The sequence below is a fragment of the Polistes dominula genome, unplaced genomic scaffold (genome assembly GCF_049000335.1).
Source record: "Polistes dominula isolate Pdom_NZ unplaced genomic scaffold, Pdom_raw_medaka contig_482, whole genome shotgun sequence".
NCBI lineage: Eukaryota > Metazoa > Arthropoda > Insecta > Hymenoptera > Vespidae > Polistes > Polistes dominula.
In genome coordinates this window covers 325,086-347,399 of record NW_028301016.1, presented here as the reverse complement: position 1 = coordinate 347,399, position 22,314 = coordinate 325,086, and the positions used below count along the sequence as shown (strand labels likewise).

The 22,314-nt window shown below is 29.7% G+C and overlaps 3 protein-coding genes across 5 annotated transcripts in view; 2 read left to right on the top strand and 1 right to left on the bottom strand.

Moving 5' to 3' along the window:
- The window catches only part of LOC107064422 (dipeptidase 1), a 363,750-nt gene extending 352,229 nt beyond the window's left edge, over window positions 1–11,521 (bottom strand). Inside the window, exons 1-2 of one of the 2 annotated variants that reach the window (XM_089174115.1) lie at window positions 11,079–11,519; window positions 10,735–10,936 (exon numbers count right to left, since the gene is read on the bottom strand). The gene's annotated coding sequence lies outside the window, so the exon portion shown is untranslated. Of the gene's footprint in view, window positions 1–10,734 lie in introns of both variants that reach the window. The other variant, XM_089174116.1, reaches the window with a different exon arrangement.
- A 931-nt stretch (window positions 11,522–12,452) lies between these two features.
- LOC107064440 (uncharacterized) lies at window positions 12,453–18,298 on the top strand. 2 transcript variants are annotated; one of them, XM_015317129.2, is made up of 4 exons: window positions 12,453–13,300; window positions 13,581–13,976; window positions 14,323–14,406; window positions 14,484–18,298. In XM_015317129.2, the coding sequence occupies exons 1-4, from the start codon at window positions 13,283–13,285 to the stop codon at window positions 16,644–16,646; spliced, it is 2,661 nt and encodes an 886-aa protein (XP_015172615.2). In that variant the 5' UTR covers window positions 12,453–13,282; the 3' UTR covers window positions 16,647–18,298. The 2 variants fall into 2 exon arrangements, with proteins under 2 accessions (XP_015172615.2, XP_015172616.2); XM_015317130.2 differs by having other exon boundaries at window positions 12,455–13,490.
- Window positions 18,299–18,440: 142 nt separating this feature from the next.
- stum (mechanosensory transduction mediator stumble) overlaps window positions 18,441–22,314 on the top strand; it is a 77,805-nt gene continuing 73,931 nt past the window's right edge. The window contains 1 exon segment of the mRNA XM_015317140.2: window positions 18,441–21,318. The gene's annotated coding sequence lies outside the window, so the exon portion shown is untranslated.

The following is a 22,314-nucleotide window of genomic DNA, read 5'->3' as shown; positions in this document are numbered from 1 at the left end:
TTATGCAATACTTTGTAATAATTCAAAAGTTCAGTTGAAATGTAAAGCGTAATCATACTTTTTGTTCTTCCAAATTAATAATAAAAAAAAAAACAATAAATAATTCTTAAAAATCATATTCGAAGAAATAATAATAAAAAGTGGTTGACATATTTACCCTTATAATACTTTCAACATAAACTTGTATAAAATTTATTCTAAATAGAAAACGTATCACATAAAATATTTAAAATAGAATGATTTTGGCAACTGTCCCTTTTATAATAAGCTTTCATATACAAATACACGTACACACATATACACAAGTTATACGAAAAACGATATAATAAATTACGTACCATTTTTAAGAAAGCATTTAATATAGATACCATATAACTTGAAACAAAAATAAAACAAAACAAAAAACAAATAACAAATAATAATCTTTTATAATTTCTGTTTATTCGTTTTTTCATTGCTAAAAAAATGGTATTAAATAAAAAAGGATACATACTGACATTCAATGTCAATTCTACAAAATAAATAAAAACGTATTTTCAGATATCAACCAATAGGAGAGGGCTCATTTTAAACACCGGTTCTTATTGACTTATCTCCTCCATATACACACAAATACATATACATATACATACAAATCCACGTATACACTCTCGTTTCTGCAAAAGCAAAGCAGAATCGTTAAGATACGTTAAGATACGTTCATATATTCTCTTTCCAAAGCGAAAGATATGTTATCCTTTTGTGTCACCTCGTTCCCTTAGCAAAAGCAATGTTGACGCATGGAGATTTAGAGCGTAAAGAGTGCCTGCCTGCTAGAAGTATCTCCTGCGCAATACAATTACGAACATTCGTTATCGTTGCCTCTCCATATACTAAAACAAACACACGCACGCATACACGCACGCACATACATACATATATACACATATATGTTTGAATGAATACGACGACCTGAGCATACACACTCGTTTTCCTCGCACTATGCAAACGTAATAAAGAAAAGCCAACGTTTAAGACGCTTGACCGATAAAGTTAACCGTAATATTGCCTCGAAAACGTTCACGGAATGTTAGCAAGAGATAGAGAGAGAGAGAGAGAGAGAGAGAGAGAGAAAGAGAAAAAGCTATTCCAGCTACTTTCATCTCCTCCTCTCTACCTCCCACCACCACTTTCTCAATCCCTTTTGTTTTTCTCTTTAAACTCTTGTTCCTTTTAACTTCTCGCAAAAATATCCATCTACTCCTCCAACCACCACCCCTTATACTCTTATGTGTATCTCTCTATAAAAATGCATTATTTATTCGTTTACTTGCAGATAGGACAAACTCGTAGAAAACTTTAAGAAGTAGAAGAAGAAGTAGAAGAAGAAGTAGAATAAGAAGAAGAAGAAGAAGATACATCTATCATTGGGAATGCAACATATTTTGTTTCCTTTCATCCGTATATCCTTTTTTTTCTTTCTTTTTCTTGGTATTAAAGTATATGCTTAATGTATACGTCTATGTATCTATGTATGTGTAAGTTAAGAAAACGACTGGTGCATGAACTACAGTCTTCTACCTTCAAAGCCCGCAGCATAACCTCCATCCGTATTAATATGTATTACTGCAGTAGACGGTAGAAAAAAAAAAAGAAAAAAAGAAAAGAAAAGGAAAAAGTGAAATAAAGAAAAAGAGAAAGAAAAATAAAAAGATAGAAAGAGAGAGAGAGAAAAGTAGATACATACATATCCATAGGGAAAGAGGAGACGGTCTAACGCATTCTGTAATCGACGTGGCAAAATTGGCTCAAAGGAAGAAGTAGAAATAATGCTATCCCCTGTAGGCGACAGGTGGAATTAGGGCTTCCATTCTCTGCAGGGAATGAAATATTCGTGAAAGGACGGCAATTACGTTGCGAAGCATATCAAATCGAGAGAAAATAGTTTGCACTAGGAAATGATTAGACACTATACTGTACTATACTGTACACGAAAATTTTCGTTTATTATGTATTACTTCATCTAGTATACAAAAGTTTTATATCCCAAATACCATTTGAAAAATTTGACTAACATATTCTGAAATATGTAAAAAAAAATATGTTACATAATTATGAGTTCTTAAAATACTTTATTTAAAAGTTATAACAAAAATACGAAATAAAAATAGACTGTTGTTTTTAAGAAAAAATTGTAGATATCTATTTAACCCTTTGAGTGCTGAATACTTTTAACTAAAATGTTTCGTAAGAACGCGGAATAATTTATTATTAACCAGATTCTATTGGTGATTCGAAAAGTCGTTTCGTTTTTCTTTTGTAAAAATTAAGGTAATTTTTGCTTCGAGATTAAACCTAAACCTTTCAAGTGATCATAAATAGTTGAATTTGATAAATTTAACCTTTCATCGATCTCATGTGTTACTATTTGTCGGTTTGCATCAACTAATGCCATTATTGCGTCAGCAAAAAACGAAACGACTTTTCGAACCACCTAATAATATAAATTATATTTAATAATTAAAGGTTTTGTTTCTGTGTGAATATAATTTAATTAATTAATATAAACATTACATTATTTTACATAAATATTAACAAACACGTGTATGAGTCGATTAACGACTCTGGTAATTTTTATACACATATAGCGCTCTAAGGGTTAAATGTGCAATAATAGTGTATTTGAAATCCACTTTTTATCTAAAAGATTAATTCAACATATTATGTACTACTTCATAAAGTGTATAATAATTTTATCTCAAATATTGTCTGAAACATTTGACTAACATATTCTAAAATATGTAAAAAATATATGTTACATAAATATGGGTTCTTAAAATGCTTTATTCAAAAGTTATAACAAAAATATAAAATGAAAATAGATTGTTGTTTTTAAGAAACCATTGTAGATATCTATTTTAAATGTGCAATAATAGTATATTCAGATTTCACTTTTTACCTGAAAGATTAATTGGACATATTATGTATTACTTCATCGAGTGTACTGAAGCTTTATCTCAAATATCATCTGAAAAATTTGACTAACATATTCCAAAATATGTAAAAAAAATGTTATATAAATATGAGCTCTTAAAATACTTTATTTAAAAGTTATAACAAAAATACGAAATGAAAACAGACTGTAGCTTTTAAGAAAACATTGTAGATATCTATTTGAAATGTGCAATAAAAGTATATTCGGACATGACTTTTTACCTGAAAGATTAATTGAACAATCGTTTATTCAATTTCATATAAAATGAATTGCAACCAAAATTAATAGGAAATATTCCATTATTGCTCTGTCAATATTTATGGATCCAATCAGATGGTTGTCCAGTACATTATCTGGTACCAATACAACAATGGTTAATCATTATAGTACCATTGGTACTATATCTACCATCAAATGGTACCATTATTCCCAATGATGGATAGATCGAGGAAGACCAATTTCTTGGTTTCCAAGTTTACCAGATATTCACGTCAATATATTCGTACTTGTTGGGAAATATGAAATGAGAAGTTTATCAAAGACAAATAAATAAACGACAAGAATAAATGCAAATAATTATGATTTATTATAATATACAAAAAAAATGTTTTTTTATGTTTAAATTATTATTTATAAAACAATGTATTACGTGACAGTATCTGCTGTATATATACGATAATAATCATTAAAAAAAACCTAAAAGCGTGTTTCGTTACATCAACAGTAAAAAAAAACATACGAAACAAACTTTTAGCAAAGTTTTGGTTATCGGTTATGTGATTAAAAAAAAATATATATAAAATAAGAACGAATGTACATGCGTATTGTGAATATTCTCGTATAATATCATCAAAATCGACCAACGTGTCCCCCTTAGGCGAGTCGCATTTGTTTAAAAATTTGTAAAATCAACATCGTTAAATCCGACATTCCGATTAAATTTAAATAAATGTAAACTCGTTACGGGATCTATCGATTTTAATGAATATTTAGAAAGTGCGTATGAAATAAGCAAATTTGTGAAACGCGCATAAAACGCATATTTTATATAAAAAGCATCATCTTGATAAAAACTTTGAAAAAAGAAAAAAACTCTTTTATATTTTCCAGTATCATTGTTTGGAAGCAAGAAGTAGATAGATATAATTTTTTTGCGTGTTCTTATTCTTTTACTTTTAAAATTTTTTCAAAATTTTTTCCATACCTACTTTATACATTTACTCGAATATTAAAAAGAAACTTTTTTACCTAATCCAAATAAAGTTATTTCAAATGCTTCTATCCAAATATTTTTACGATTAAACGTACATTTTTTTATTTCGATCAAAGAAAAAAAAGATTTGATTAAACTCGATTGCGACATTATTCAAAATATAACGGATGATTTGAAACGGAAAAAAAAAAAAAAAAAAAAAAAACAAGAAATTAATTAAAATCTATATACAATGCATTCTTTGTGTTTAAAAAAGGAAATACGACAAATCGATTTCAAGTGCTTGGCTCCTCTACAAAACCTACATACATTTCTATTAATTAAAAATCTACATACGTTCAATGAATACTAATGCAAAGGAAAGTTTTCGAACAATTAACGTGTTAATTCAATTTCTTTTTTAAAAACCAAGAAACGGAAAAAACAAATAAACAATTTTCAAACGAGGCATAATTTTGATCCCATAAAATAAACCTTCCAGTATTTTTATTTGCTTGCACTAAACGTTAAGATAAATAAAAAAAGAATGATCAGCAGTAATTTCCGCTAGAAAAATAAAGAAATAACCCCTGAGCAACAACTTAAAAAATAAAAAAAAAGGAAAAATTCAATTTGAAGCAAAATAAGCGATTGAAATCTCTTTAGGATGTATCAAAAACGAAAAGAGAAATAAAACCAGATGCGCAGAGCTAACTGTAATACTATAATTAAAAATGAAAAAAAAAGAGAAAAAGAAGAATAAAAAAAAAAATATTCGTACACAAGGGGAATTCACTTTGAGGACGTGGCTCGCATTATTTCATTTAATACGTGTGCCGCACACCGTGCACAAAGAAGAAGCGTGGTTAACCAAAAATTGCATGACGAACCGTGAACGTGAGTGGCCGCTCATCGAATTCTCACCGACACGCAAGCTAGACACGACAAATCACGCGTACAACCCCAGTAGTCTCGTTCAACGAAGGATCTACAAAAACCTTCTATACATGTACATATATATATATATATTTGTTCGGTATTTTTCAAATATTTTTCGTCGGAATTTTACGAATATTTGAATCAGTATTTTATAAATATATTCCGTTGAATATAAATAATAATTTGTCAATATTTGTAAATTTTTCCCTGGAGATGACAAGTAAACTCGTCATAGTAGCTTTGAAGACACAATACATCATTTATTTGTAGTTTTTCTTCAAGAATATAAATTTGGATATTTTTAATTTTTCATAATCGTGTAAAACTCAAATTATTACTTTAACGCTTTACCGACCGGCAGTCGATTAATCGATTTTTTGTTCCCAGCGCTTACCGACCGGTAGTCGATTAATCGACTTTTATTCCACAGAGTTTACCGATAAATATTGTTTAGCACTAATATCATTAAAATAAAAGATTTTATTAAATTTGGTTATCCTATAATAACACAAAGCGTACAATTTTACTAGGGCATAAGAAAAGCGCATATATTCCCGCGCAACAATCTAAGCCGAAACCGAGCCGGTGTCTCGGACGATATGCGTCTGAGTGGCCGGTGAGAAGGGCATAGGATTCTCGAATCGCTACCGGTCGGTAAAGTGTTAAGTATTTAAATTGGCACATTAACCCATTACTCGCCAATGGCCTTTTTTTGGGACGCATTTTCAAATTTTTTTTGTTAATAACTGCAACTTCAGAATGAAATATATTCGTTAAAATTATCAAATCGTACCTCTTTCTTCATTAAATTATTAAAATTCTCACTATTTTATTTTAAATCACTAATTATTAATGATATAAAATAATTTTTATATTTAAATAAAAAAAAAACAATTGTTGCAAAAATAGTTCTATTTGGTTAGTATGAATATCATTATACAGTAAATTTAATTTTTTTTGCATTTTCGTATTGTGGTGGGTAATGGATTAAGTTCACACTTAAAGGGTAAGAGGAGACTTGCATTAAAGATGTATCAGAATTATTTATTACTATTTTATTATAAATAGTAATAATTGTGATTTCAAATATTAAATAAAAATACTTACTAATACTTATCCAATAAATGAGATGTACAAAAGTAACTGTTTATTTGAAAAATTATCAATATTAAAAGACGATTTAAAAAAATGTCTACGTCAAAATAAATTTTCGATTTAAAAATTTCGAATTAATCCGATTTTCGAATTTCTATCGTATAAATCGAATTCATTTATTTTACAACAATTAATATTTAGTATAAAATATAATCATTGAATAAACAGATATTGAGAACAGATTACAATAATTATAATAAAAACAAAAATACAGGTTGAAATATTTATTTAGAGTGATATTTTATTATAAATAGTAAACACATTTTTCAAATACAGTTTTCATATTAATTGTAGTAATATTGATTGCTTAATTGTTTAACATACTGAGATCAATAATGTTAAAAAAATATTGATTCAATAAATAAGCTACCAAAAAACTTCTCTCCGCTTTTTCATTTTATTTTCTTCTCTTTTGTTATTTTTTTTCTCTCTCTCTTATCCTTTCTCTTTCTATCCTTTAACTTCTTGAGATACCTTTTTATCAACGTAGTTTTCACCAGGGGAAACAACAAACAAGTCTAAGGAAGAAGCTTTCTCATGCAAGTAGAATAATTAAAAGTCTCGTGATTCTCGAAGGAGGATGAAGATAGGGGGATAAAAATTTTTCTCAAACATCCCCCCTTTCTTCTCTCTCTCTCTATCTCTCATTTTCTTTATATCACGAGTACAAGCTAAAAAAAAAAAAAAAAAAAAAAAAAAAAGAGATGGAAATAGAGAAAGACACAGAGACTTTAAACGGAGATTTTTGCATACACCCACGTTCACAAATTTTCTACGAAATACAACGACGACTACGAGACGAGGACGACGAGACTAGTGAAAAATCTCGGTTCCATGAAATTCAATTCGGTAAATTTATTTCTTAGATATACAACAAATATACATGTAGGTATATTTATATATTTACATATACGTAGAGAGATGTAAGCAAGGTGAGAAAGAAATATAAACGAAATGAAAATCGTAACATATTACCAAGCTGAGCAGCTTGAAGCAAAGCGAGCACACGAGCCGATAGATTTGTAGAAACAGAGAAGAAGAGTAAGGGGTAAAAGGGTGAAGGGATGAAAAAGAAAGAACGAGAGGAAAAAGAAGAAAGGGGTGAGGGGAAGAAGAAGAAGAGGGATGCAGCTGGTGATATAGATATATGTATGTATGCATATGGATGCAGCAGACACCTCTCCACCTTCCGACTTCCCTTCTTCCCGCCATCAGAGATTTCTTCCCGTTGGTGGAAAGCATTCACGAACACGCGTACACGTTGAGAGAATCCATACACACACATTTTCCTCGTCGTCGTATGGAAATGATTGCATGGATTCGAATAACGGAAGAGAACGACCCCGTAACGATTCGTTGTTTCACTAAAAGTCATTCTTTAACTGTCCTTCTTGATAGAAGAATAGTTCGATCGAATTTAAAGCTTACAATCGATAAATGAATCATGCTTTTTAAATATGTTACTTTCGTTTAAGTTTATTTTATTGTTTATACAAACTTTGTAGCATAGGGAAGTTGGACAGGTGAAAAAAATCAAAACATATTGTTTTGATCTTGTTGAACGTTTCGTCCTTTTATTAGGACTTCTTCAGCAACTTGATCATCAATGTTCCGAGTTTTCTATGTATTACTAAGACATACATTATATATATATATTTTTTTTTATAACACAAACTAGACCTAGCATCATTAAATCGTAATTAATTAAAAATTCATTTTTAACGTTATATAATTAAAATTAAACATGTAATAAACCGTAATTAATCTAGACGAGTGCCCAATAGTCTAGGTATCTATTTTTATATTTTATATTTTTTATATTTCTTTTTATAAGGATATGATTATTGATATTAAAAATAATTTTTATTATTTAAAAACCGTATATAGTGTTATACTCGAATAACTATTTTCTAATGTAATACAGTGAAATAAATATGATCTATTTAAAATTGAATATAATTCTATCTTGAAAATCGAATTTTGATTTTATCTATTTGTAAAATATTTCATTATTCAAATAAATAATTACTGAAAATTGTGTAGAAGTGTTAATAATGTATCTAAAATATCATTTATATATTAACCCTCTATGACCAAGCGTATAAATTTTAAGTAACAAATTAATACATCGATATTTCTGTAAATAATTTAACTATTTATCTATTTATTAATTAACTATGATAAATCGATAATAGTTTATCTAAAATCTCCATATCATTATCCTTTTATCCTTTCCCCTAGTTCTCTCTTATATAATAATAACAATTTATTGAATTTAAGAAAATTCCAATTATTAATTCAAAAAAAAAAATTAATTAAAAAAAAAACGACATTATTAAGTATCAATAAATTATTGAAAAATCCTTGAAAAGAATGGAAAAAAATATAAAAAGTAGAAATGTTCGTGAAGAAGTAGTCTATTTTTCTGAAGTACCCAACCGACTTCGTTGACGCTCGATAAAGTCGACACGGTCGACCAAAGGAAGAACCTTGTATCGTTCCTATCGCGAGGAGTGTATCTTCTTCTTATAACCGCGAAAAAAAATCGCCCTAAGGCGATGAGTGGATTCAAAGAGATGAAAAAGAGAGAATCTCTTGCTTTTCTTTTTGTCTACGTTCTCCGTTTCACGATCGTTGCAGATACGATATCAACGTCCTGATTTACAAGTTCCTTATATATATATATATACACCTAGAAAAAAAAGTAATTCTTTGTATCGTCGATAGGAAACGAAAAAACCGATAGAGACATTTGGAAATTGAAAATAAAAATAAATGAAAGGTTCTTCTTCAAGGAAAAAGAAAAAAAGATAGATAAAATAATAAAAATTGTATTAAAAAAAAAACCCTAATGCGTTTCATAATGACTATAAATTAATAAGTGTATATAAATAATGAAAATAATGAAAAATATTTGTAATATCAAAATTTAAAAATTAAGCACTACAAATCACGATAAACAACATTATAATAACCACCTGCAAAATCTGATATTTTAATAATTTAATTATAACATAAGTTACTAATGTACAAGTAGCCCAAATATTCTGTATAATCATCGATAAAAATCGACAAAAAACTGATAGAGATATTTTCCAATAAAAAAAAAAAAAAAACAAATAAAAAGAAAGCACAGAGAAAATTGATAAGATATAACTTTAACAACTACTTTAACTTTAATCAAATAAAAAAAAAATATACAAAATACTTAAACTTTAATTGTATGTTTCTTAATAATTGCATAATTTGCTTGCATGTGCAATCACGAGTATGTTCGTGATCGGTCATAACGTATTAATACGTGGTTCGAACGAGTACAAAATAAATACAAAGAAAAGAAGAAATTAAAGAAGATAGAAAGGAATTTAAAAAAAAAGAAAGAACTAAAAAGCAAACGCTAATTTACTTCCTTCGGTTTTCCCAAGTTCCGCAAACTTAATGTCGGAAACCTTTATTTGATCTAGAAGAACCCCCGCCGTCGTCGAGTGATCTTTTATCCGGCTGGAAATTAAGCGGGATATTTAAATCCACCTTTCCAAGCACGAACGTGTAATAGTGACCCGTTGTTTGCTTATCGTTTCTCGTTGACTCTGGAAAATGCGCTTGGCCAACTTTTCGCATGACATTGGATACTTTTTACTTTTAAACTAAGTACATATATACATATATACGTATAGACGCAGTAAAGTACATAAGTAAACCTTGTTTCTAAAATTAATGATAATATTTAATATAAGTGAGAAAGAGAAAGAGAGAGAGAGAGAGAAAACGTTACTTATAATTGCCTTGTCCTATCGTTGTGTTTTTATCTTAAATAAAGAAAAGAGAAAAAATATACAAAAGAAAAAATTCAGGATATAATGAAGCCTCCATCCCATTTCCATTCGCCCACCATCAATAAACAACAAATGAAGCGCATAAAAATATATACTATTGAAATCGTCTTGAAGAAACGTTGCATAGACTGTATACGTCGTATCGAGATAGCAAGGAAGGGATCATTAAAAGTTGCCACGGCTCCGATTGCACCGTGAAGGAAGGAGATACTTCGTACGTATACTGCAGTATATGCATTATATACATACAAATACATATGTGTTATACGAAGTGTCTATTCGATGAAAATAGCGATAGTTAAATATTCAATGATGGACGGGAAAATTTGACGAAATCTATCCAGATAAATAGATAATTTCATTGAGATAATATATCTATATAGTCTTTCATTCGCACGTTTGAATAATCCTTTAATAATAAAACAACAACAACAGATCGTACACGTATACACGAGCATGTAAATACATCACACATAAGTAGATGTGTGTATACATACACGCGTGAAAATATTTCATAGTATTGGAATAAATAGTGTTGGATTTTTTAATGATCTCTCGAGAATACAAAAAAAGTGTAATTCAAATTAAAGGTGGGTGGCAGTAATCATTGAATATGAAATACGTAATTAATAATAAACCTTTTAGCGAGCTTGAGGAATCACGCTCCCAGGAGATCGAATTCTCAAAGATGTCCCAGCATGATCGTCGCGATCCTCCATCGCGTATCGAAACCAAGCAATCCGAGGACACCTGGGTAAGTAGAAAGTACGCGTAGAGTGTCTGGCCACGCGGCCACAGATCGTTCGAAGAAACGATTCTTCACTTCTTCTCTTCAATATTCTTCTTATCGAAGTAAAATATGAGAACGAGGAAGATGAAGAATTGGACGTAATAATGTGTATATTCGCGAAGTATGTCCAAGCTTCTTTTACATATATATGTATATATATATATATATATCTATATACTTATATACGTATACCTATATATACATATACATATATATGTATATATATTTCTTGTCTTTCCTCTTTTCTTCCTCCTAATCACTCCGTTCGTCTTGTCACTCGATATTTCGTCACATTTTAATAAAACATCACAGAATCTACTATGAAGGAAAAATAGGAGGGGATTGAGGAGAATGGAGGATAAAATGATAATAAAAAGCTTTGTTTAAAGTAACAATAAAATGCTTTGGCAGTTATTTAATTGAAATAAGTGAATGAAGTCAAGCACAAGAAATAAAGAACACCATGCCGTTGCACGTTCGGCGACCGCCGCGGCAAGACTAGGGTCTGCTCCCCGGCCGGGGTAGCTACCATGGCAACCCAACCACCCTCGGTTACCTTCTTCCTCCCACTCGTAACGAAACCCTTTCTCTCCGTCTCGCGCAGCTACTACCCGCCGTGTATGCTTCGTCTCCACGCAGCTTTCCTACTCCCACCACTCGACACATTCACCACCGTCACCCCCCACCACTTGTCAACCATTACCACTGCCGCCACCACAGACGCCGCCACCGTCGTCGTGTCGCTCATCCGCCTCGGTCAGAGCTTTCGTGTACAACGCACGAGGAGTCTGACTACTTCATATCGCCGTTCTTTTACTACTTTTTCCCCCCTTTTTTTATCATTCAGTTACGTTATCTCTTTCTATTATCGACAATGCTATTGATGATTTCTCGACTTACAGCAGTTACTGTTTTTCTTCTATTTTTTCTTATTTATTTATCTTTTTTTTCAATATATGTACGTTACAATGGGAAAAATATTGTGTGTGTTTATTTTTTTTTTCGTGGATTGTACGACGTCAACAATATCCAGTCGTTTTTCTAATTTACGAATCTTCCAAATATAGTCGCCGAAACAGAATATACATTCCAGTTATCGTTGGTACATTCGCTCGTATTATTTTCCACGGATTAAGGTGGGTTTACATCGGTCCACGGAAATAGAACAAATGTCGTTCCGAACGGCTTCGCCAGTTATCGTTCATACTGATTACGGTGGTTGATTTCTTCCTACTGGAGTACGGGAAAATTGTATTTTTCTATACCAATTACTATCGATATCCATGCTGATATCAAGTTTTTCTCACATTTTTTTTTCTTTTGAAATTTCCAATAACAAATTTCAATTTAATAAAATGGTATTTTTATCAAACAACAACGAACAAACAATACCAAACATTTTTTTTCATCTGTCATGTTATTTTATCATTTTTATAATAATGTATGAGAATATCATTGTTCCTATTAGATTTTTTTTTGAGCAAGCAATAATCTCTTTATTATAAATTTCTTTTTTTTCTCGACCCAATTCTCCAACATTTTTATCTTTAAGATTTATTATACTTTCATGGATTTAAATTTCACTTACGTTTCATATCTTTTTCAATTTGTTCTTTTAACTCTTTTATTCGTTTTTTACACCATAGGTTTAAACATATCTGTCAGTTTTTTTGTTAATACTTATCACATTCGCATTCTCCGAATTTTCCCTTGATAACCAAGTAAGTAGTAATGGCGGATCTAAGCTAGACTTATTAACAGAAAGAATGATAATCCAAAAATCTAAATTCAATTAAATCAATGTAATAATTTCAATCAAATTTCTTGTTAATTTATTTCGAAATTAATCTCACATATGACATTGTTATATATCACAGTTTCGATGAAATATACAAATATTTAATTGTTAATGCAATGCGCGCGAAAATACGAGCGTTTTTAAAGGAGCGTTCGAGGCGCCATCTGTCGTGAGTAAAATAAACTATTAAGACAACTCAAATATATCTAGTCAAATCTTAACGAGTAAGATATTCTCTTCTACATGTATATACGTCTTCTCTGCTTAAAATTAAGTTTAAGCGTGGCAGACGACAGCAGACAAAGAGAGTTTAAGGAAATCCGGTTGAAGTTACTCACTTTTGATCTGCTGACATTTCAGTGACATTTCTCGGCTAACGTGCGAACGTTTTACTTCGTTCACTGTGATAATTTGAATTTTTTAGTAAAATAATAATGTTGACAATTAAGGAACGCAAATAATATAGTTCCATATTAGTGAAAATAAATCCATATTAGTGTTAGAGACTTAAATAAGGCGGTTATGAGGCTTCCGTATCAAAAACTGCCTATTCTACAATATTTTTCCCTTATTTTTCATTTAATTTATCAAAATCGTTATGGCAGAAAAGTGTAAGGTATGTGACAGTGAAAAGCACTCATTCATTTTTGTGAGTTTTCAAAACATTTAAAAGAACAAAAAAAAAAATAATATATACATATATAAATACACGCACACATACGTACGTTCATGAATCAATCACTTTGTCATAAATATGTTATGCTGGATTAAAGCACAGAAAATGCTTAGAAGCGCTTTTGTTAAAGGTAGTGTTCGTGCATACTCATACGATGTGTTATTATTCACATTTGATATTCTTTATTATTATTATATATTTGAATTTTTGTTCTTTTTAGGAATGTGGCTGTGAATGCACAAAATGTACGGAGAAGGATCTTCGTCAATGTGACATGCACTTGCATGTGGAAATAGAAAATCTACGTCAAAGGTTGTTGGAAAGGGATAACCATATTGTAACAATGGAGACACAATTTTTAAACGAAGCTGAAAAATTTCCTAATGGAGAGTTGGCTTCTATCAAGGAAGAGATTCTCATTTGGCAAGAAAAGTATCAAAGGTTGCATGATGCGCACAAAAGAGTTCAAAAAGTTAACCAAAATCTTGAAGATAAATTACTCAGAATAGTCGACAAGTGTGAAAGCGAAAAGGGTACTTTCACTAAGGATATAGCTACTTTGTCGCACCGATTGGCTGATGCTAATTATACTATTCATCGTTTGACTCAAGATAATGTACGTTATATTATATTAATAACCCTTGGTGTCCTAGCACTCATTGGAAAAATCTTATTGAAAAGATTCAAATAAAGTACGATAGTGCTTATTTCAATTTATATTGAAAAGATCTAAATAATATCTTGTATTAATGCAACTAATAAGCATCAATAATGTTAAGCATACTGACTTTATTAGAATTCTAGTATATATCAGTTGTCTGCAACAGTTAAATATAATTGATCTTTTCGATATGAAATTTGAAAAGCATAATCATACCGCTTGCGACTCAAATGGTTATATTATAAGTGTAAAAAATATAATTTATAATTGTACAATTTAAATAATCATCTTTTATATATAGGAAAGGTATAGAAATGATGTGAATTTAGCTATTCAACTACTTCAGTGTAAGCCTTCTAATTTTGTTGGACAAAAATATGATTCGGTAAGACACAATTTACAATTATAATAAGATTTACCAAAAGTATTATAACTTTACAAGATTGATTTTTCTTTACTTAGTTGCCAACTGAAGTACAAGCTAAAGTTCGAACATACATTGCCCATAAAAGATGTTCTAAAGATTCATCGCAGCCCAATATGAAAAGCATTATTGTACCTATATCAACATTTCCTCCTACTGCGATGGTTTACAATATATCTAAGCAAGGAGTGGAAAAACATAGTGATGAAGATGATATAGAAGAATCTAAGCCTCCCGTTGACGTAGTATCGGCAGCTATTATGGCCAAAGTATTGGAAGACAGAGAAAAAGAAAGAATTTTTGCTAAACACTGTGATACGTGCACATGTCATAAAAGTATTTTATTGATCGATGCCGAATGCCAAACGGTGAATAATTCTGATGCTTCATGTAACGAATGCACTTTGAGACATGTACAGACTGAAGAGAAGCATTCTGAATATTTAAACAAAGTTAATAAATCGTTTCAAACTAAAAGTAATCAAAATTCTAATGCAAATTTGATATTTCAAAGACATTGTCAAGATGGTGTCGACAATGGTACCACCCATTTTCATAATAATGCAGATTGTACAAAATATTCAAATTCCACACAGTATTTATATAATGTTAAAGATAGTAAACTTGCCATTAAAGGTAATAAAAATTTACCAGATTTAAGGGATGATAATAAAAAGGATTCTATGCGACAAGACAATATGGAAGTTCATACTCAAGTTGAAATATTAAGTAGTGACAAGCAAACATCTTTAAGAAGCAACAGAAACATTAATACGTCTTCTAATATAATAACCAATATTCCTCCACTTTCTAGTACGTCTGTTACCTTTAATAATATTATATCAACAAATACTGTTAATAGCATTAGTGGAGATCAATCAAAACAAACACGAACAAATAAAAAATCTGATTTTCTACTAGATGCTAGTAAATCTAATACAAGCAATTGGACTAATTATGAAACCGAAACGTCTCCCTCTTCTCATAATACGTCTGAAAATACGAAAAAATATTTTAGCAATAATGAACAGACTCAGATAGATATTATTAACGACAGATTATGGAAGAATGAATGGATAAAAACGAAATCGAATGCGAATATAAAGGATAAAAGTAATGATAATATTATTAGTGATAATGGGATAGATATTATTAATAATAGAGATTGGAAAAATAATAGAATTTGGACGGAACCTCAGAATCCTACTCATTTAACTTTGATTGAAGTGAAAAATATAGATAATGTGGCTCACAATGACTGTCGACAAGTTGAAATTGCTACTAGTCCGAGTTTTAGTAGCGACAGTGTTGTCATTTCAACCTCCGATCCTCCTAGTAGCTCTAGCGATATTCTACAATCTTCTAGTGGAGTACAATCAAGTAATTCAGTTAATAATCAAAAATCTAATTCCAATAATCGTACTTTCGGTTCAAGATCTTGTCTTGTACGGGTAACAACACATGGATCCAAAAATATTCCTATAGATAATACTGGACATTGTAAAGCAACCTTATTTACAAATGGAAATAGTAAACCGAATGCAGCTTTAGTGCACACAAAAAAAACAACTACGATTGGATCAGAGAGATTACCGTCTGTCACTAATGATAAACATTCAGTTTTATTACAAGATAGTAACCAGTTACAAAGAGTAGCGGAATGGGTTCAATCGTCTGCTTGCATAGACAATTCTGTACAAAATAATTTTAATGGTTTAAAAATGAAAGATAATATGGGAAAGAAAGAAGAAACCTGTTTGTTTGCTTACGCTAACGAAATTACTTCTAATCATAAACCTTTTCAACTAAGTAACAAGCAATGCCATGATATAAATAAAAAAGAAGAATTAAATAAGGAAATAGATAGCAATAAAGAAATAGATTCTTTATTAAATGCGACGAATGTTAATAGTACGCCGATAGACGACAAGGAAAAAGACCTAATTACATTTGATATACCTAATGAAGATGAAAAGTCGCATTTGTCTGTAAATGATAAAAATTCTCTTGATAATAGTTACGAAGTTAAGATAACGAGAGAAATGGAAGAAACGTATTTAAAGTTAGCAGCGAGTTTAGATACAGTAACGCTTAGTTTATCCGACGTAAATAATACCGATATTACGATTGAAAAATATAGGAAGAGTTACAAAAGGCTTCACGCCCAAAGATCTCACGATAAATTAGGATCTATGACTTAAGCGTTTTGGCTCTTTTCAAAGATTGCTACTTTTGCAGGAAGTTCCTTTTAATGATATCAGAGTCTTATTTTTTGTAAAAACACGATAAACTAAGGCTGTACCAAGTTGAGTCATTTAGAATGGGAGTTCTACGTGTACATGTCAATGCAAAAGATTAAAGAATTTTCATTTAAGTATAGAATATAGATCATTATAATTCCGTATATTAAATCTGTAAGGATACCTGAAGAATAGTGTCTTTGTATTAACTTCGGCCTATAGCTTTTACTTTTAATATTATTAGTAACAAATAATAACTGAAATTAGATACAAAGAATTTATAGTATACTATAAATTATTCAAATCATTTTTACAATATCGCTAATAAAGTTCTTGTCGCCTTGTATTAATATTACAATATTTTAATGGAACTAATTCTGATCTCTAATTGATCATTCGTAAACTCTCTCCAATTGGCATAAACTAAATCCTCAAACAAAAAATACAAAAAAAAAAAGTAAAAAAAATATAAAAAATATCTTAACAAATAAGAAGTTACAACTTATTGTATTATTGGTATATATGCGATACCACTGATACGAGAATTTCAAAGCATACGAAGAAATTATTCTATAATATTGTCAGTTGAAGAGCGATATTAAAAGAAGAATTACCAAGTTACAAAAATTAAAGCCGCTAATAAAGAAAAAAAAAGCAAAGCTAATCTCAGTATAAAGCTACCGATAAACAAATAAATGATGGATCGTAAATGTCGAACAGATGGTAATTTATCGTTGCACAAAAAGTATTCATTACTATTCACCGCAATCAAGAAGAAGATTTCTATAATTAATCTAAATAGATAAAATATAATATTACCTCTAAATCTAAAAAAAAAATCTTAGCTGATCTTACATACTTACGTTTTTCTTTGATGCTGCACTACGATCATTGGAAGGCACAATAGTAATCAAGCAGGTTAGTAGAATATCCATTTTGGGACCTTGGGGGCTATCCGAACAGCTCTCCTTCCCTCTTCTAACCCTCTTAAAAATATGATTATTACAATAAATAATATATTTTTTGTTGAATGTGAGTGTGTGTATGAGTGTATGTAACTAACTAAGTAAGTAAATGACGTGTGTATGTTTGCCTGATTGTAAAGAAAAAAACGACAATATTAATATTAAACCTAATCGCGTTCGGAGGATATTTCAATAATTGAAGAAACTCGATAAAGTCAAGAGTTATAGAAAAATAAGATGTTACTCAAAGAAAATACAAAAAAAGGATTTCACTATATGATAAAGAATCATCATCATTATTATTATTATTATTTATTATTATTATTATTTTTATTATTATTATTATTATTATTATTATTATTATTATTATTAATATTATTATTATTTTATTATTGTTATAATTATTTTTGTTTATTTTATTATTATTATTATTATTATTATTATTATTATTATTATTATTATTATTATTATTATTATTATTATTATTATTGGTTTCATACCAAAATTGTTCGTATATACCTAATACCACTGAAATAATAATTAAATTAACGAACGATGATCGTATTACCAAAGGTGAACTATACTTGTTACGAAGTTATTGTAATAAGTCTGCTTGAATAAATGTGGGACAATAGCTCTGTATTTAAATTTCTTGTGTCATTTATTTTAATATTCTACACACTACTGCATATTCGTAAGAATTCATTTGTTTTTAATTTCAACTTTTTATTGGATATCATCGATGAGCGCCAATTTCAAAAATTTATTTTGGATTTAAATCGATTAATTAATTATTTGAATATTTTAACGCGTTATTACGATAATATTGGAATTTGTTTGATTTAAATTCAAACTTTTATCATCGCGAAGCGCGCCAATTTTCAAAATGGCGGTGCTACTTGAAATATTATATTTTTTTCGGACGCGTTTCGTTCTTCGTATTTACAAAAATTAATTAAAATTATTATACGTAAATATTATACAAATCTTATTAAAAACAAAGAGAATTAATATATTTATATAATAACTTTATTAAATTTATAATAAATCTTCATAGCGCGCGTAAGTACTCACCTTGCATGTCAACTATCAAGTTATATAGCCTTTTGCCCTTTCCTTGTTTTTTTCTTCTTCTCTTGTTTTATTTTTAATAACGTGCACGATAAATAAGCTTTGCATTACTCTTTGTCTCCTTTCAGTACAATTCTCGTTAATACACTAACGACCGATTACGTTTTACGTAGAAAATAATAAGCTTTTTAAAATATTTCAAATGTTAGATTTGAACTGACATGAGAGCCTGATAAGTTTGTTGCAGATGGAATCATATTATATTTGATAAATTTCTATACAAAATAACATAAATAAATTACTTAAATATATACAGTGTTCAAAAAGTCGCTTTATCAATGAAAAATAAGCCAAACATTAAAATCAATTATTGAATTATTAATAGAATTGTAATCTTTTGTTTTTCATTTTAAGTTATGAGTCTCTAGTTACAATATTGTTGAAAACAATATTGTCGTCATTTCAAATACTCTGTAAAAAATATATTATTAATTATTGAATTCTATAAAGTCAATCTTTGAAATATCTTGTATATCTGCAATGTTATTAATAAAAATCATTAATATGAATAAATTACGATGATAAAAACTACATACTTTATCTTCTTGTGATTGTATAAATTATTAAAAAATAAATTGAAGAAAAAAGGAAAATGATAATAAGATAGGAAAAATGAATTATTTTCAATTTGAAAAGATATAGTAAGGGGAAAGGCAATTAGTAATGAAAGAAATTTATGGTCTGTTGCGCCTAACGGATCTAGTCTTATCGATCGCGAAGCAACGGAGCTTAAGAAATCAAGTGATCTATCTCTCTTACATAGAAGCCAAATTATTTGGTCATCATATTCGTTTTCGTTGAAAAATAAGCACCGAGATAAGTAATTCGAAGCTTATATCACGAACAAGCATGTTTCATTACCGATAGCGTTGTGCTTTTTTAAACTTTTATTATTATTATCATCTTTTTTTCTCTTGTTATTACCATTATTATCATATAATAATTAGTATTATTATCATCGTAATTATTAATATTATCATTATTATTTAGTCGGTATTTTCAGAATATTTTCAAGACTAAGTACAGTCAGCTGTTTCATCGAGTCAATAACCTTTTCGAAACACGTGTTCTCCTATCAGAAGCAAGCCAAACATCGATCGAGCTAATTTTAAATCTGCACGAAAATAAGGAACGTCAATGAAATGTTAATTGACAATGAGACTTGATCTTTAGGGTTATCGTTGCTATCATTCTTTTATTACTTTCGAACAATAATATACACATAAATAATGAATATACACATTTTTCTTTATTATTCTTTAATTAATCTAAATGTTTTTCTTAATGAATAAAAAAAGAACAAATTCGAATAAAAATCTCGCCCATTATCTCTGTGTGCTTGGAGAATTTAAAAAAATTTATGAAAAAGCATTAAAGAAAGGAAAGTATTAATTTCTTACTTTTTGGTCAATAATAAGCTTCTTATTAATGAATAAAAAAAAAAAAACAATTTTAAATCAAAATTTCTCCGGTTTTTTTGCACAATGAGAAAGTATAAAAAGGATACTTTTCTTAACGAGTAAAACAATGAGAAAATTTTTAGATAAAAATTTCTGGCATGTATATTTGAACGATAAGAATTTATAGAAACTAATGAGAAAGTGTGAAAAAAAGAAGATAAAAAAAATAGAGATAAATAAGTATATAATACATATGTCGTTAAAAAGTAGGAGAGAAAGTAAGGCCTCTCATAAGTTCTTCCTCGATTAGTGAAAAGTCGGGTAAGACGGTCTCGGACTTTGTCAGCGCCAACTCTTACGTTGGCCAGCGTTAAACTGAACAAAGTCAGTAAGCTCGCGTTCGCGGTGCTGCAAAGACGTTCGTTGGACTCGGTGTTCTTAATCGTCAGAGAAGGAAAGAAAGAAAGAAAGAAAGAAAGAGAAAGAGAAATAAGGAAAGAAAGGTGTTCAACTGAGGGAATAATAAGTTGGGAGCTTTAGCAATCGAGTGAGGTGGACTTTCAAGTGCAAACCACCACCTCCACAACCATCAGCACTACTACTACTACTGATAAGAATATTACCACCACCTTCACCACTACTACTACTACAGTAGTGGTAGTATTACCACTACCACCTTACCACTACTACCACCCCCAAGTTAGGTGGTCACTCGCAAGGGTGGTCTCAAACGTCGTCTTTCGTCCTTTCTCAGTCTCCGTCCGTGAGTCGGCTCCGGCCGACTTCTTCGACTCCTTTAGTGTCTTTTCTCCTTTTTTCTTTCTCTTTCTAACCCTCTCTCTCTCTCTCTTTCTCTCTCTCTTTCTCTTACCCTTTAGCACTTATTCTCTTTATCCCTCTTTTTCTATTATTCTCTTACTACCTTACTTCTTGTTCTTACTCTCGCTTCTTTTCTCTCTCTCTCTCTCTCTCTCTTTTCCTTTCTCTCATTTTTTCTCTCTCTTTCTATCTCTTTCTCTATTTCTGTGTGTCTCTTACTGTGTCACTTTCCCTCTTAACCCTTCCGCGCGTTAATTCGACGACCATCGATGTCAGGGGTCAGATGATGAAAATTTCTTTTCTCCGCCTGGTAGCCAGGTGAGTCAGACCTCTCACCTCTCTTTATCGTGGCCCTTGTCTCCTCGACCTTCTACGACAACTTTATCGACCGATTCCTATCCCAACCTCGACTTTGAAAATATTAGGTCTACCGAAAAAGAGTTATTTTCATTTAGCAAATTCTTATTCCAATTATCACGTGTCATCTTTCAATATTTTTTTTTTTTTTTTTTTATTGGAAACTATTTTAATCACTTTGATAATCAAATGGTGGAAAGAAATGAAAAGTTTTATTCGTATAATAAATAATCATTTTAAAGGCACGTCATTACTTTTTGTTTTTGTTGAATTCATAAAAAAACATTCAACAATTTTGGAGATCAATCATGAGGTGGAGAAGAAGTTTTGGAAAAGAATTGACAAATTTCAGAGATCGAAGGATTGAAAAGACTTGTTTAATTAAAAATCTACTTTTAATTGTTCGTAATTTTTTAAATAGACTGTTTATTTGACAATCCTGTTGATCGAAATTCTTTCACATATTATAATTTCGTTCACACGTTCCACTATTACTTTTCGTGTCTCTAATTATACTAAATGTTTCTTTTTTCTTTCTCTTTTTTTACAAACTAAACCTTATTTTTACAATAATTAAATAGTATTCTAGGAATTAATTATTTTTTTATGAAATACATTTTTTTAAATGAATTTTATAGAATAGAAGAAAAAGAGGATACTTAAAATCTGTTTGAATGAAAAATATCTGTCACTTTTTTGGTATTCAGATTGTTCTCATTAAAAACTGAATAGCATTTAATTGAACCATATCTTATTTTATTACGTATACGTAATTTTCTGGTAAATTTAATACTTTATTATTTAAATTCTTCACACAGCCGGAAGTTCTCCACGCTCTCTTTCTTTTTTTCTTTCTTATTTTATTCTTTCCTTGTTTAGAACAACGTACGAAGAATGCTCTACTATCTTAGAATTTACTACACTTTATTTAATGTAAAAGAATGCGATCTAGTCTTG

Excerpts from the sequence above, each read along its gene's own strand:
- LOC107064440 (XM_015317129.2), top strand. Across the intron at positions 13,977-14,322 it reads ATCGTTTGACTCAAGATAAT|GAAAGGTATAGAAATGATGT; the intron begins GTACGTTATATT and ends TTTTATATATAG. Across the intron at positions 14,407-14,483 it reads TTGGACAAAAATATGATTCG|TTGCCAACTGAAGTACAAGC; the intron begins GTAAGACACAAT and ends TTCTTTACTTAG.